The following is a 16154-nucleotide window of genomic DNA, read 5'->3' on the forward strand; positions in this document are numbered from 1 at the left end:
CCTCTGCCTTATTCTTCAACAGGCCTTATCATTCACAACTTTAATATGAGGGTACTTCAAAAAGTTTATGGAAAAGTAGAATTAAAGGTAAGTTTATTTTGGTGCAGAAAATTTTGAAATCTTTGCATATATTTTTATAACATGCATTTTCCATGAACATAAAAAGCATTGTTTTAGAGACATTTATTTATTTGAAAGTCAGAGTTACACAGAGAGGGAGAGACAGAGAGAGAGAGAGATCTTCCATCTGCTGGTTCACTCCCCAAATGGCTGCAGTGGCCAGGGCTAGACCAGGCTGTAGTAGGAGCCAGGAGCCAGAAGCTTCATCTGGGTATCCCATGTGGGTGACAGGGGCCCAAACACTTGGGCCATCAGCTAGGACATGAACGTGCACCCATATGGAATGCCAGCATCACAGGCAACAGCTTTACCCTCTATGCCACAATGCTGGCCCCTAAAATCATTCTTTAAATTATTTTGTATTTATTTGAGAGGCAGAGAGAGAGAGAGAGAGAGAGCGAGCTACCAACTACTCATTCATCCCCCAAAGTCCTGCAACAGATGATGGTTGGGCTGAAGCTGAAGCCAGAAGCCAGAAGCCAGGAACTGCACACAGGTCTCCCTCAAAGTAACCCTAGTTACTTCCACCATCACCACTGCCTCACAGACCCTGCATTGGCAGGAAGCTGGGGTCAGGAAATGGAGCCAGGGATCCAGTCCAAGGACACTCCAAGGTGGGATGCAGGGGTCTTAATCACTAGACTGAACATCTGCTCCCTCCATGAACTTTTTGAAGATTCATCATATGTAGTTTCAATGATTTGAAAGAGTTGATATCCTCAAGCTTGAAAATGTTTCGTGAAAGTACCTATTGAGGTACTAAAACTCAACCAGCCCCAAATCAGTACTCTGACTTCCCCTATTCTCCTTCCCCACCCCCAGGCCTCACCTACCATTGCTGCATCCTGTGTTTCCTTTGTCTCCTCATACAACATCTCCACATTCAATCACAGTTCCAGGATAATCAGCTCTTGAACTCCTGCTTTGCTTCCTGCCATCCTCTGTCTTGGGTGTAAGTTACTGTCCTGTGTTCTTGTGATAGCAGCAGTGAACTAGTATCCTTGATGCATCATTGCTGATTCTCTCCCTTTTCCTATAATACAGGTAGTCTTTTCAAAACCATAATCTCATCAGGTCATTGCTAGCCTAAAAATCCTTGAATGACTTCTGTCGTCCCTCAGACACAAACTTCAGCAACATTCTGCCCCCCATGTTCCCTCCCCACTCTGGGATCAGGCCTCTTCACCTCTCTGCTCTATGGCCTCAGCTTGGGTCACTTTCCCTGCCTTTCACACGTGAGCCACGCTGAGCTCAACTCACCACACTCACTCTGTCCCAAATCACTGCGTTTGCTCCTCCCTTTGCCTGGAGAGCCTTTGCCTCTTCTTCATTTTACTCAGGTCTATCTTAGGGAGACTGGTCCTGATGCCTGAGGCTAGCTTAGTGCTCCCTGCTGCTACAGAACTGCTTCATGACAGGATCACACTTGGGATGGCTTATTTCCAATAGTTCTTCACCAGAAAGGGGTTTTCCCTGAGGGAAAGGGCTGGGTCTGCCCCAGTGGCTGTCTCCAAGGCCTAGAATGATTATTTGATGTTCAGGAAGTAGTTTGCATTAAACACACACACAACAGAGCCCATGAGTTGGAGTGTAGAGCAGGATGCATCCGGGTCTTAAAGAGACTGAAGATTCTACAATGTGGAGATCTCCTTAAAAATAATAATACAACATTAAAAATACAAAACTGGTTTTAAAATGGAAATGTATTTAAAACAATAATAGAAATCATCACAAAGTACTAGGTCTTAGGTGATTCAAGTTTCCTTCTTCTGGGAGTTCTCTAAGTAGTTTTCCAGAAATGCTACCTGATAGTAACCAGAGCTCTCCACAACTGGAAACCCTGGTGCTCACAGGCCTAGACGCTCATGCTTCACGGTCAGTCTGAGTCTGCTTGAGTGTGGCTCCCATACTGATGAATGGACCCGTCTGGCTCCCAAGGGTTCAGATCTCAAGGTGGCATTTCTATTCATTTCATAGGTTCCCTTCTTATTTAAATTGGCCTCTGTTGAATGATGAGGAAAAGTGGATCTCTGATCCTATATTATTTGCAAATTTGAGAAACTGGAAATTCTTTTATTGTAAATGTCAAGGATCGATTTACTTTTTTATTATGATTTATTTATTTATTTGAAAGAGTTACAGAGAGGCAGAGGCTGAGAGACAGATCTTCCATCCACTGATTCACTCCCCAGAAGACTGCAATGGCTGGAGCTGTGTTGATCTGAAGCCAGGAGCCAGGAGCTTCTCCTGGGTCTCCCACACTGGTGCAGGGGCCCAAGGACTTGGGCCATCCCTTCATTGCTTTCCCAGGCTATAGCATAGAGCTGGATTGGAAGTGGAGCAGCCAGGACACAAATCAGCACCCATATGGGATGCCAGCACTGCAGGCAGCACCTTTACCTGCTATGTCACAGTGCCTGCCTCCAGTCGATCTACTTTTAACAAGTTGTTCCCAATTTTCACCCTCTCTACTAGAACCTGCCTTTTATTTTTATATTTTTAAGCCTTATCTAATCTCTGTCACTGTTGCAGGTGCAAAGTTGCTTCCTGAAATAGATCTAGCATGTTTCCCACAGCACAGAAGGGTTTGAGTTCTCAACATTTCCCACAGATGGTTTGTAATAAGACTGTTGAACGAATGTTAAGGCTTCTAAGGAAGTTAGATTTCCAACTTGACTCTGTTTGTTTGTTGAGAGCTTCGCAAATAGCTGGAGAGAGGCTCTCAGGGGAGAATGTCAGGCAAAGGTCAGGTTCTGGACAGACAGCAACCAAACAGGCTACAGGGATCAGTTGAGAACTGGCAACTCCCTTATCAAGTCTTCACTTTCACACTTGGCAGCCAAGCAAATCTCCCAGTTATGCCAACGTGTGGTAGTGAGCGTGAGTCAAATTTAAAATTATTGGAGCTATTTATAATAATATCTTGCAATTGTTTGATATTTATAGTTTGCAAGGTACTTTTGTATACAGCCAATGTTCCAGGTAGTATATCATAGCAATTTGATCTCTGTTTAATAATTGAACATACTACTACTTACTGTGAGGGGAGGCAACACTTGAAGAAATAAATACGATTACTTCCATTTTACGAAGGATAAAAATGGATTTTCAAGTCCTGAGAGGTTAAGAAATCTCTTTAAGTATATCTAAGCTTGTAACTGATGAATGTAGTTATGTTCTATAAGTGAAAGCTGCTTGACCTTGAGGTCTATTAGTTGGTCATTTCAAAATACATCAAAATGAAATGGGATGAAGATACTTGTAGTAAAGCATGCAATTCATGACCTGGTGTGTAGTGGGTGCGATTATCATTTGTGAATCTGATTCAAGCATGCAAAAATGTGTCCTGGACAAGTAACAAGTAAATGAACAGATAAACCGATAATGCTAAAGCTCTAATGACAAAACCAAATGATTTTCAGAACCCAAAAGTGGGAAATAGCAGAATTTCATCAATTGTGTGTTTCTTTTTTATGCAACATCAATAGGAATTCTACTTATGAAAGAGGAGACATTTCATACTCACTTTTTTTTTTAAGATTTTATTTCATTTGTTTGAAAGAGTTACAGAGAGGTAGAGAGAGAGAGAGAGGTCTTCCATCCACTGGTTCACTCCCCAGACGGCTGTAATGGCCAGTGCTGCACTGATCTGAAGCCAGGAGCCAGGAGCTTCTTCTGGGTCTCCCACGCAGGTGCAGGGGCCTAAGGACCTGGCCCATCCTCCGTTGCTTTCCCAGGCCATAGCAGAGAGCTGGATCAGAAGATGAGCAGCTGGGACTCAAACCGGCGCCCATATGGGATCCTGGTGCTTCAGACCAGGGCTTTACCCCCCTGCACCACAGCGCCGGTCCCCATTAATTGACATTCTAATAAAGGGAATTTTACGTGAGGGAAAATAGATCCCTCATTCATTTCAGCAAGTGTTAGTGCTGGGTTTGGACAGATTGCCTCACTATGCTGTAGGAAGAATGATGTGGCAGGCAAGCATCCAGGACACGGTCCTTTTCCTTGAGACGCTCTCTGCTCAGCTTTATGACAACTGCACCTTTAGAAAATTCCAAATCCCACAGGGCAGTGGTATCTTAAAGAGCAGAAAAGTTGAGATCCGGGGCCAGCGTTGTGGTATAACAGGTTAAGCTGCTGCCTGCAATTCTGGAATCCCATATGGGCTCTGGTTGGAGTCCCGGCTGCTCCACTTCTAGTCCAGCTCCCTACTAATGCACCTGGGAAAGCAGCGGAAGATGGTCCAAGTGTCTGGGCCCCTGGACCCACCTAGGAGACTCAGAAGAAGCTTCTAGCTTTGGGCTGGCCTGGACCTGGCAATTGCAGTCATTTGGGGAATGAACCAGCATTTGGAAGTCCTGTCTCTCCTTCTCTCTCTGTAACTCTGCCTTTCAAATCAATAATATAAAAGCAAAGCAAAGCAAAGCTGAGATGCTGCTATGAAGAGAGAGATGGGAGGCAAAGTCAATCCAGGAGCAGGAACACAGGAACTCAGTGTGCCCAATCATGGTCCTATCAGTGCTTGAAAGCTCATACACAGTTACTGAGTTTTGTCATCTACAATTTTATCACAAAAATCAAATCTGCATAGACTCACAGTTCCTAACTGACATTTCCTGACATAGTTTCCTTGTGTTCCTGAGTCCCACAGCCTGTTACGTGTTGGCCCTGAATTCCCCCAGCACTCATTTCCACACTCTGCCATTCTCCTTGCTCTCTTCTACTGCATCCAGTCGGAACTGGAGCTAAGGTGCTACAGAAAACGGATCCTGCTGGTAACCTCATCCCTGGCCCTTCACGATGAAGGGAACCATTACTGTCAGCCCTCAGAACTGCATATCTGTCTGCATTTATTTTTAAATTTAAAAAGAGAAAAAGGTAGAAAAGTCGTATTACAGCTGGCCTGAGCATGTTAGAGGTTTGTCGAGCAAGCTGCATTCATCTAGATTAAGGGCCCAGATAAGATGCACGAAGGCAGCAAACATTGTGCTGCCCTTGAAGGCCGCATCATCTGCTTTTCCTGATCTTGTCAGTGCGTCAAAATGAATAAATCGTGTGCTGCTGCTAAGAACCAAGTGCTTTCCTCTGAGCCACATGACTCTCTTGTTCAGCTGGGCCTCCTCAGTGAGGTTGTAAATACTGGATCACCTGTCAGTGAGAGACTTGCTTCTCTTACTCCTTCTTTCCAAGTAATTTTTAAAAAGATTTATTTGAAAGTCAGAGTTACAGAGACATAGGGAAAGACATCTTCCATCTTCTGGTTCACTCCCCAGATGGCTGTAACAAGCCAGTGCTGGGCCAGGAGCTAGGAACCTCATCCAGGTCTCTCACGTGGGTGGCAGGGTCCTAAACACTTGGGCCATCTTCTGCTACTTTTCCCAGGCCATTAGCAGGGAGCTGGAGCAAAGGTGGAGCAGCTGGGACACGAATTGGTGCCCATATTGGGATGCCAGCATTGCAGGTGGTGGCTTTACCCACTATGCAACAACACCGCCCCCATCCCAAGTAATTTTTCTTGTTTTGAGTGAGAGAGAGAGAGAGAGAGAGAGAGAGAGAATGACCGACCACTGGTCATTCTTCAAATAGTCTGGAAGCAGGTGCAAAGCTGGGATCTGGAAACCCAACTCAGGTCTTCCACATGGATGTTGGGAGCCTAGTTACTTGAACCATCAGCACTGCCTCCCAGGGTCCACATTATCAGGAAGTTGGAATCAGGAGCCAGAGCCGGGGATCAAACCCAGGCATTTTAACTGGGATGTGGGTGTCCTGGTGTCTTATCTGCTAGGCCAAATACCTTCTTCTAAAGTGATGTTATGAGATGTACTTTACATGCAATAACATTTGCCCACCTTAAGTGTGAATTTCAATTTTTTTTTTTTTTTTAGTAAATTCACCAACTTGTGCAGCCACCACCACAAACCAGGTATATTATTCTGCAAACATCCCTTGTGCACATTGACCCATGTTCCCATCCCCAGCCCAGGCAACTACTAATCTGTTTTTTCTCTTCTTATCTTTGCCTTGTCTGGATATTTAAATAAATGGAGTTGTGCTTTGTGTCTGACTTTTCTCATATACCCAATGTTTTTGAGGTTCACCTATGATACAGCTTGTCGATGAACAATATTCCATTGTATAGGCATGCCACACTGTGTTTATATGGTTGATGCATATTCTAATTTCTTCCACTTTTTGATGACCTGAAAATAATGAGATAGAAAGAGCTTGAGTATGGAGTCAGAAATCCCAGGCTGAGCCCTAGTTCTGGCCTTTAATTAATTTAATTAACCACATGATTTATTTCTTCATCTGCAGGAAGGAGGTAATTAACCCTGCCCTGCTCTTAGAGTTCTTATATGAATCAAGTGAGAGAGGCTGGTGCTGTGGCATATTGGGTAAAGCTGCTGCCTGCTGTGCCAACATCCCACATGGGCGCTGGTTCCAGTCCTGGCTGCCCCATTTCCAATCCAGCTCCCTGCTATGGCCTGGGAAAGCAGCAGAAGATGGACCAAGTCCTTGGGTCCCTGCAGCCACATGATAGACCTGGAAGAAACTCCTGGCTCCTGGCTTTGGACTGGCTCAGCTTCAGCAGTTGTGGCCATTCGAGGAGTAAACCAGTGGATGGAAGATCTCTCTCTGCCTCTGCCTCTCTGTAAGTCTGCCTTTCAAATAAATAAGTACATCTTAAAAAAAAAAAAAAAACAGTCAAGTGAGATAATGTATGTGAAATGCTTTGTGAACTGTAAAACAGAGGACAAATGAAAGGCATTGTTATCCAAGCAGACTTCCAGACATTCAAATGGATTGAATATTTCTCAAGATTCTTTCCACATTCATGACCTTAGGAAACACCTAGACTTTTCTTTCTGTGAACTTTCTCTTGTCAAAATTTGTTAAGAAAAGATTTACTGTCATTCTGCCTCTGAAATTCACTTGCATTTTAAACTTTACTTTTGATTGATTGTCAAGTAAAAAGCTTTGCTTCCTCTTGAAAAGAGTGTCTTCAGGGGCTGGTGTTGTGGCACAGCGGGTTAACACCCTGGCCTGTAGTGCCGGCATCCCTGATGGGCGCCGGTCCTGGTCCCGGCTGCTCCTCTTCCAATCCAGCTCTCTGCTATGGTCTGGGAAAGCAGTAGAGGATGGGCCAGGTCCTTGGGCCCCTGCACCCTCATGGGAGACCCAGAAGAAGCTCCTGGCTCCTGGCTTCGGATTAGCACAGCTCCGACTGTTGTGCCAATTGGGGAGTGAACCATTGGATGGAAGACCTCTCTCTCTGCCTCTCCTTTCTGTATAACTCTGATTTTCAAATAAATAAATAAACCTTAAAAAAAATGTTAAAAAACGCAGCATGCCAGCCATAGTGGCCATTTGGGGGGTGAACCAATGGAAGGAAGACCTTTCTCTCTGTCTCTCTCTCTCACTGTCTAACTCTGCTTGTCAATAAAAATGTTAAAAAAAAAAAAAAGGAAAAAGTGTCTTCAGTTACAATAGACTCACTGTTGAAAGAATGCAATTCAATGTAGTTGAAGTTCAGGTTTAATCAGGGTACCCTCCAACCCACAGAGTAAATTGAATCTTTTTAGTACCTCAACTAATTATTTAACGTGGCCTCCCAAGAGTGAACTGAGTGGAGAGTTAAGGGCAGATAAACAGGTTTCCAATCAGTTGAAGAAAAGTCTAAGCAAATGTGAGCATCGTCCAGTCAAAAGTGACTAAACTTTTGCTACATTTAATCAAGGTATATTCAGGGGCCAGCACCAATTAACTAATTAACATATTAATTACGTGGCATACTGGCATCCCATAATGAGTGCTCCCATAATGAAGTGCTCTGCTACTTCAGTTCCAATCTATCTTCCTGCTAACGCACCTGGGAAGGCAGGAGAGGATGGCCCAAGTACCCAGGCCTTGGCGACTCAGGTAAGGGATCAGGATAGAGTTCTTGCCTCCTGGCTTCAGCCTGGCCCCATCCCTGGCTGTTGTAGCCATTTTTGGAGTGAACCAGTGGCTATAAGAAATCTCTCTCTCCCCCTCTCCCCCCACTCCTCTTTTCAAATAAATACATCTTTAAAAACAGCAACAACAAGAAGACATATTCAGATATTCAGAGACATGGGTTGTTAACCACAGTCTATCATGTCTCATTATTTAATTTCCACAAAGCATAAAAATGCTGCCTTGAGAAGGCAGAGTGTGCTTTGCTTCAAAGAGAAATAACTGGACACTCAGTCCAAAGGCAGGTAGCACATTTACCACCTTCCACATCTTCTACCTTACCTGACACCACAGGCTGCGTTCAAGGAGCTTTATCACTAAGCTCCTAGGGGGATCCTGGGATGGCAGACTTCCAGGGCAAGGGCGATTGGCTGCCCCAAGTTCACTAGAATCTAAAGCATAGAATGTGAATTCCTGTCAAGTGCCTTTGGTAGAATCACTGGCCAATCCAGTATTAGAACTCAGGGGCTCCCAGTGCCCAGATTCAAATTACTAGACTGTCTCCTCTGAAAACAGCAAATCCCCAGACATCCCCAGCATTCCCTGGGGTTATATAACACGGGCCACTGAGGTCAAATAAGTCTACTCCTTCTAAATATATCTCTATTCCTTTGTCAATAATTGATGATGAGAGCATTACAAAGCAAAACAAGTCATGGGGTTTTATGTGCTAAGGAAAATACTCTGCTAAGTTTTCATCCTGTGGGTGCTGCCCAACTATTTAGATGTAATAGATGCCATAAATCACTTACATTATTTTTCATGTTTTCATATTCCGTTACGACAATCTGAAGGTCTGTAGCAGGAGACCAAACCTTTCAATTTTTGCAGCTCTGGCCCTGGACACTACCACTATCTAATAATAATAATAATATTAATAATAATAGCTCTTATTTCATGTGCTCTTAGTGCTCATATTAAATCAAAATCAAGCAGATAATAGTTTGCAAGAGCTGGCTCAAGCTGCTTCAAGTCTGTTTTTTTTTTTACTGATAACACTTATATTTGTATAACTTAATATATTATCAAGGTAATCAGTATGTTTTATATATATTTTGTATTTTTAATTGACAAAATTATATTTTATGATGTATAACATGATGTTTTGAAATATGTTTACATTTTGAAATAATTAAATTGAACTAATTGACATATTTCATTACTTCACAGTATTTGTCTTTTTCTGTGTGTGAAAACAGGTAAAATCTAGTCTCAGCAATTTTCAAGTATACACTGCATTGTTGTTAACTATATTCATCAAGTTGCAGAATAGATTTCTTTAACTTATGCCTGCTAACTGAAACTTTATATCCTTGACTAAATCTCCTCAACATTTCCCCTCTACTTCTCAGTCCTGGGTAGCACCATTCTGCTTTCTTCTCATGAATTTGCCATTTTTAGGTTCCACATGTAAGCAATACTATGTGGTATTGGAATACAAAGTGTATGTCTTGTCTATTTACATTACATATGACACTGCAATGACATGACATACTTCAGTGCATGAATATATATGTGTTACATGTGTAGGTCATATATGTGTACTTGTGTGGATGTATATATATGTGTATATCATGTTCATTCTATTTCAAAGACAACTTGAGGCAACTTAGAATTTTTAGATGTCATAAACAATTTCCGATTTGAAAGGAGGTTATACACAAGATTTGAAAGGAGGTCATATATAAGAGTAATGACACTTGAAACTGAAATTTGGATACAAATTTCTGGTGAAAGGTCAATGCAAGAGAAAGGATTAAGTGTGTTCTCTGTGTCACGAGAGACTCCATCTTGTGGTTGGACTTGCATGTACTGATTTTTCCAAAGCCTGCCTATGATGGAGTTCTGCCTGTGAATTCTTTCTGCCAGTATGCAAACATTTCCCCATTTTCTGTGCTGTTATCAGGGTGCTTGGAAACATGCCCTGTGACTCTCTATAATGTTCAGAACACATGGCAGGTCTTTAACAAGTTCATGACAATGTGTGTTATGAAAATCCTATGCCTGATATTCAATATTTACATTTCCTATTCTTCCAGAAGCACCGAGTTTCAACGTATGTCTTGAAATTATTTTTAGCCAGAAATGGAGATATTCTTTGGTGGTGGCCTGCAGAAAAGCAAAAAACAAACAAACAAACAAACAAAAACCAAAAAACCTCCAGTGAAAGTTCGGATGTGCTTCTTCTTTCCTGTTATACTCTCCATTTGATACAGTTCAAAACCCAGCAACTAAAGCAGCCACAGACTTTTTGGCAGCCGGGAAAGGTGGCATTCATTGGAGCTGGGTCGCGTTGACTCCACAGAGGGTCAACGGGCACCACTGCAGAATTTTGGCTTCTGCGAAGCTCCTGGGGAGATGCAGCTGTTGCCTTCTCCTGGATAAAGTGACGTGCTCTGGGAGAGGGAGTCCTGAAGAGCTAGAAATCAGCTCCTCTGCCTATTTGGCCCTCCCAGAAACAAGCACTCTGCTAGAAGAGTCTAAAATGTGGTGAGCAAAAAGACCCCATGTGTTTTGGACACAGCAATTGCTCTAGTGTTATGAGACACAATTACCTGGTGGGTTACAAATACTAAAAGTACTCTCTCAAAACATATAGTGTGTCCTGCTAATTTATGGTTTTACAACCAGGTATTTCATAATATATCTACACAAAAATGCCCAAGCTTCAGTGTATTACAGTTTAGTGCTTGAAGTATCATGAAGCAGACTGTCATCCTCAGTATCATTTTTTATTGTCATTTATTTGGAGTAAGAACTACAGGTAACAAAGCATTTTAAGTACAACTAAGAAAGCAGCACAGGAATTATGAAATCATGTACAAAACATTACAGTTCAAATTAAATGCTTTACAGTTTAATTTATACAAAATATGTTTCTATGGAATATAAGAGGTTAAAATTATAGCCTTAACTGTGTCCTTTTTTATACTTATTTACCTTTCAAAAATAGCCAAAATTAAATACAAGTTGAAAACTTTACAAACCAGTGAGGTATTCTTATTGAAAAATATAGGAACCTCTAAAAATAAATATGAGAAAATACATTATTAAAATCTGATAATAATAAATCTAAATGATTATATTAACCAATTCACAAATTCAAAATTATCATTTGAGCATGAGGTTACTGATTATTTTTCTGTGGGTCTTTTACGGCATTCATTCAGTTGATATGTGCAACAAATAATTGCTGTACACCCTCTGCTTTAGGGAATGTGTTTGGTCCTGAAGAAATTCTGGGGACAAACAGATGTAGACCCTGCTCTCATGGAGCGTACAGTCTAGGGGGGAAGACGTACAAGAACAAAACAGCAGAAATTCTGGGTAGTAGCCTCTCAAGCTAGAGGAAGCCACATCTAACCTGGGCTCTGCAGGGTGAGGGGAGTTCATCTGGCCAAGAAGGGCAAAAGGAAGTAGAAAGAAGGTTCAGGTAGGAGGAGAGGAAAGGCAAAGACCCCGAGGTCCAGGAGGCACCTATTCTACAGGTCTATTCTACAGCAGTGCTTCTCACACAAAGGTCCTCAGTTACTTCTTGGGCCATGATTCCATTTTTACCCATCACTGGGAAAATGAGGAAAATGCTGTATGTCTTTTCAATGTTAAAGTCACTACAGTTTAATGACTGGGTTTGTGACCATTTTATTTTCTGGCATGAAAATGACCCCCTCTTATGAAATGACCATGGTAGCATTTTTTGAAATAGATGATCTTTTTTTTTTAATTAAAGGAACAAAAACTACTGCTGTACTATATAAAATTTCAAATCTGGGAGTCACTGTTCAAAGAATAAACTTCTTGACTAAAGAGGAGGGAGGAAAAGGAGGACATCAAGAGATAAGGTTAAGGAGAAGGCAGGAGTGAGAGCGTGAAGAGCCATGTGAAAACCTTGGACTTTATCCTCAGAGCAAGGGGGAGTGAAACTCTATTTAGATTTGTGATAAATCTGTCTGAGATGCTGTGTGTAAGGATGTGTGTGTTTGGGCAAGACAGAAGGTGTGCAAGCCAGATAAGCTGAACTGTGTAATGCCAGGGAAGAAAAGGTAATAGCCAGAAATTGAGCCAAATCAGGGAGCCTACATGTCAGTAGATGACTTCAAGAGATACCAGGATTTGGTAATTTGTTATAGCAGATGAAAAAAATGGGGCAATCCTGGTCCAGGCTTTTTCTTTTGGAAATTGAGTTGATCATTGTGCTAACTACTGAGAAAACGCAAGAGAACAGGGCTTTTTATGAAGGAAAGTGGTAATTTCATTTGGGGTCCTATTGAATTTGAGATGTGTTTTTGTTCAAATGTCCATAGGCCAGTTGTCTACCGAGGCCTCAAGCACATGAGAAGAAGTGCTGTGCTTTCAGCATAAAGGTTGTAGTCACCAGGAAAATGACTGAAGTCAAGAAAGTGGAGGAAATTTCCCAGAGGACATAGCATTAGAAGAAAAAGAGGAAAGCAGACCACAGCGTCAGATGCTACAGGAATCAATTGGAAAAGGGACTGAAGAATGCTCACTGCGTTTGGCAACAAGAATATAGTTAGGGACCTTGGAGCACTGGAGGCAACAGAGTCCAGATGCCGGTGCAGGAAACTGGAGCTTTTTATTCAGTGGGGCTATCAAAGAGAAGAGAGAAATAGGCCAGCACCTGGTGGGAGATGTAGGTTTGAGCAAAGGATGATTATTATTTTTTTTAATATAGAGAGTTGATTGTGGCTATTGTAGGAGTCACTTGATAGGGAGACTTTGAAGACTCATAGGAAGTTAAGATAATCAACAGAAATACAAATACAAATATTCACTTAAAAATGTAAAGATCCTTAGACATAAAATACATCATTCCCATAAGAACATGTGATCCACTATAAAATTGACAGTGACTTTAAATTCACTTAAGGTTGTAAAATGATTCTAAGCAATTCTCTGAGGGAATCATATTTTTAAATATTTTTTAAAATCATGTTTTAAAATAGTATTTTAAAATTCTGGCAATTTTAGCTCTTGCCCATAGAGATCATACTCTTTAAATAATATGTATTTTTGAATAACTGGTGGTAGAGGAAGCCTCTTCATTAAGTCTGGCTGGCAGAGTCGCTGGAGTCCCATAAGTCTTCGGATTTTTAACCGGCATAAATGCTGTAGCGAACAAGGATTCTCTAAAATGAATAGGGAACAAGCAAATATTAAAAACAATATCAGTGGACAGATGCATAAGATACAAGCTGCTTCAGACTAACATGCATGCTGTCATTTTGAAAAACATGTGCCCACTTCAGCAACTGGTGATTTTATTTGAAATTCCAGTTGCAGGTTAAGTGTTTGGACTACATCTCTAGCATCTAAGCTCCATAGGAGCAGAGATTCAATCTATGTTTGTGCCAGGAAGAGTCTGGCTCATTATGGGTGTTCAGCTAGAAGCTGGTAAATGAATGAATGGATTTGATTTAAGAAAGTCTCATATCTCTTTCTGTTTAATTCTTAGTATTATACATATTTTTTTACTTCCTCTCTCTTTTGGCAATCTTTCTGATGAGTTATTACACATGAAACATTGATACAAATCCTTGCATTATTCATAGCACAATCTGAGCTTTGCCAGTGTCTAACATCAAAATATTTTATATTTAAAACATATATAGATACCAATGTTACTCAAGTATCTAATGCTAGTTTTATCATCAATTATTACTTTACCTATGTTAAAAGTGCAGTATTGATATATTAGGGTACTTTTAAAAATTCATAGAAAATGGAATTAAAAGATCAATTTATCATGGAGCAAAACATTTTTAAAAAAATTTCGTAATAAAATTTTTCCATGAAGTTTTTGAAGACCCCTTGCATGCATGGATTTCAATTTTTTTTGCACCAAAATAAACATCTTTTATTTCCTTTTTCCCACAAACTTTTAAACAACCACCCATACAAGCAATATGAATGCATAAAAGAGCGGCATAGCAGATACACTTAGAGGTGGCCTCAGGACACAGTCAACTTGGATTAAAATCTTGGCTCTGTCACTTAGTATTTGTGTGACCCTGGACAAGTTACTTAACCCCTGAGATGTGAGTACTCTCATTGTGAAATGTGGTAATATTGGGAAATACCTGACAAGGTTGTTTGAAGATTAACCAAATTAGTTCATACAAAGCATTAGAAAGTAGGCACCTTTAACTATTTAATAAATACTATCATTCAATTTAATAATCATACTGATGACTTTTCTATTACACTTGAGATTTATTAAATTTATTCATTAAAAAAACTGAAAGTGTTTTCTAAAGATTATTGAGAAGAAATTGTTACCACAACAGGCAGGAAAATATAATCTAAGTCTTTAAAACAAGTCATAATTTTATTATTTTCACTAACAAGTATGTGAGTACTTAAAAAAATTGAATTAAAAAATTGTCATAGCTCAAAAGTTTTTGAAATCTATGCATAGTTTTTAAAATATACATTTTCCATGAATTTTCTGAAGATTCCTTGGACACTGCCTTTAGTATATCTGGATAATTCTGACATCCAGTGGTTAAGCATGCTCATAGCAACTACCTGACTTGGAATGTATAAGACAAACAGCAACACCAATAACCTTTTTTTTTTTTTTCTTACTTGTATTGCCTTTCTAAAGTCATCAGAATTGGTGACTCTTGCAATAAAAATATACGAACAATTAATATTCAGAAATAAAACCTTGGCTATAATAGGAAGTGCAGTAGCAGTGTAGAAGTGCTTCGAAGCAAAGCTGTGTTTTGAAGTAAGGCAGAGAAGAGTTAAATTCCTTGTCATGTTTTATGTCTATAATTTTTGGGAATTATTTTAAGAAAGCCTTACTATTCTTTCTCTTGTAATCTCCAAGCTGTTTTAAGCTTGTTAATTATAAGATAAAATACTGGTAGAGAAACTACACATAGGAAACTTTCATAAGTTGTTATAAATATTATTAGGTGATCATCTTTGATTTTGCCCCTGCTCATGAAATACGATACCAGATATCCTAGGATTCCCTCCACAGTCCATCCAATCTGGGTCTCTTCCTTCCCCCATAAGCACCTTCTTTTCTGATTTGTATCCTAATCTCTTCCCTTAGAGTTCCATCATCTGCAAGTACTATCCCTACACTAAAGTATACTATTTAAATTGCTATGTCCTTGAAGTCTCTTTTAAGCTACGGTTTCTTCTCTTTATGCTCTTATCATTTTTTCAATGTAACTTTTTGTTTAAAGATTTATTTATTTATTTGAAAGGCAGAGTTACAAAGAGAGAGGGATGCAGGGAGGGAGGGGGAGAGAGAGAGAGAGAGAGATGATAGATAGAATCTTCCATGTGCTGACTAACTCCCCAGATGGCTGTGAAGCCAGGAGCCAGGAGCTTCATTTGGGTCTCTCTCATGGGTGCCAAGGGCCCAAACATTTGGACCCTCTTCTGCTGCTTTTCCAAGGCCATTAGCAGGGAGCTGGATCAGAAGTGGAGCAGCTGGGACGTGAATCAGCTCCTATATGGGATGCCACCATTGCAGGTGGTGGCTTTACCCACTATACCACAATGCTGGCCCCTAAAAGTTCATTTTCTTTTAAAGCCATGTTTTGAAAGAGAAGTCATAGCCAATCTATGACATTTTGTCTCGTTTCTATTTGTATTTGGAGTAATATAAAGTGTGCTTCATTGAAACATTTACATTATGGTTCACTTTCATGATTATAATTAAATTTTCACCTAGAAACTACGACGTGGCCTGTTGACAGCACAAACCTTTGATGGTAGGACTTTGTCAATCAAGACCTGAGAGAGTTTCCTGCAATGTCCCTGAGAGGGCAGAAGATGAGACAAGTACTTGGACCTCTGCCACCCAGGATGGAGTTTCTGGCTACTGGCTTCAGCGTGACTCAGCCCCAGCTGTTGTGGCCATTGAGGGAGTGAACGACTGGATGGACGAGTTTCTCTCTCTCTCTTCCCTCCCCCTTTAAAACAAATAAATAAATAAAATTTTTTAAAGATAAAAGACTTCCAAGAAAGCATATCAACAGCGTAATTCTAAACCC

The 16154-nt window shown here is 40.6% G+C and overlaps 1 protein-coding gene across 3 annotated transcripts in view; it reads right to left on the minus strand.

The window, feature by feature from the left end:
- Positions 1 to 11007: 11007 nt before the first annotated feature.
- ASB15 (ankyrin repeat and SOCS box containing 15) overlaps positions 11008 to 16154 on the minus strand; it is a 31128-nt gene continuing 25981 nt past the window's right edge. For 2 of the 3 annotated variants that reach the window (XM_062198491.1, XM_062198488.1), the window contains exon 11: positions 11008 to 13265. In XM_062198491.1, the coding sequence (XP_062054475.1) occupies positions 13087 to 13265 (179 nt within the window). In that variant the 3' untranslated portion in view covers positions 11008 to 13086. The remainder of the gene's footprint in view (positions 13266 to 16154) is intronic. The other variant, XM_062198494.1, reaches the window with a different exon arrangement.

Source organism: Lepus europaeus, chromosome 1 (assembly GCF_033115175.1).
Source record: "Lepus europaeus isolate LE1 chromosome 1, mLepTim1.pri, whole genome shotgun sequence".
Lineage (NCBI taxonomy): Eukaryota > Metazoa > Chordata > Mammalia > Lagomorpha > Leporidae > Lepus > Lepus europaeus.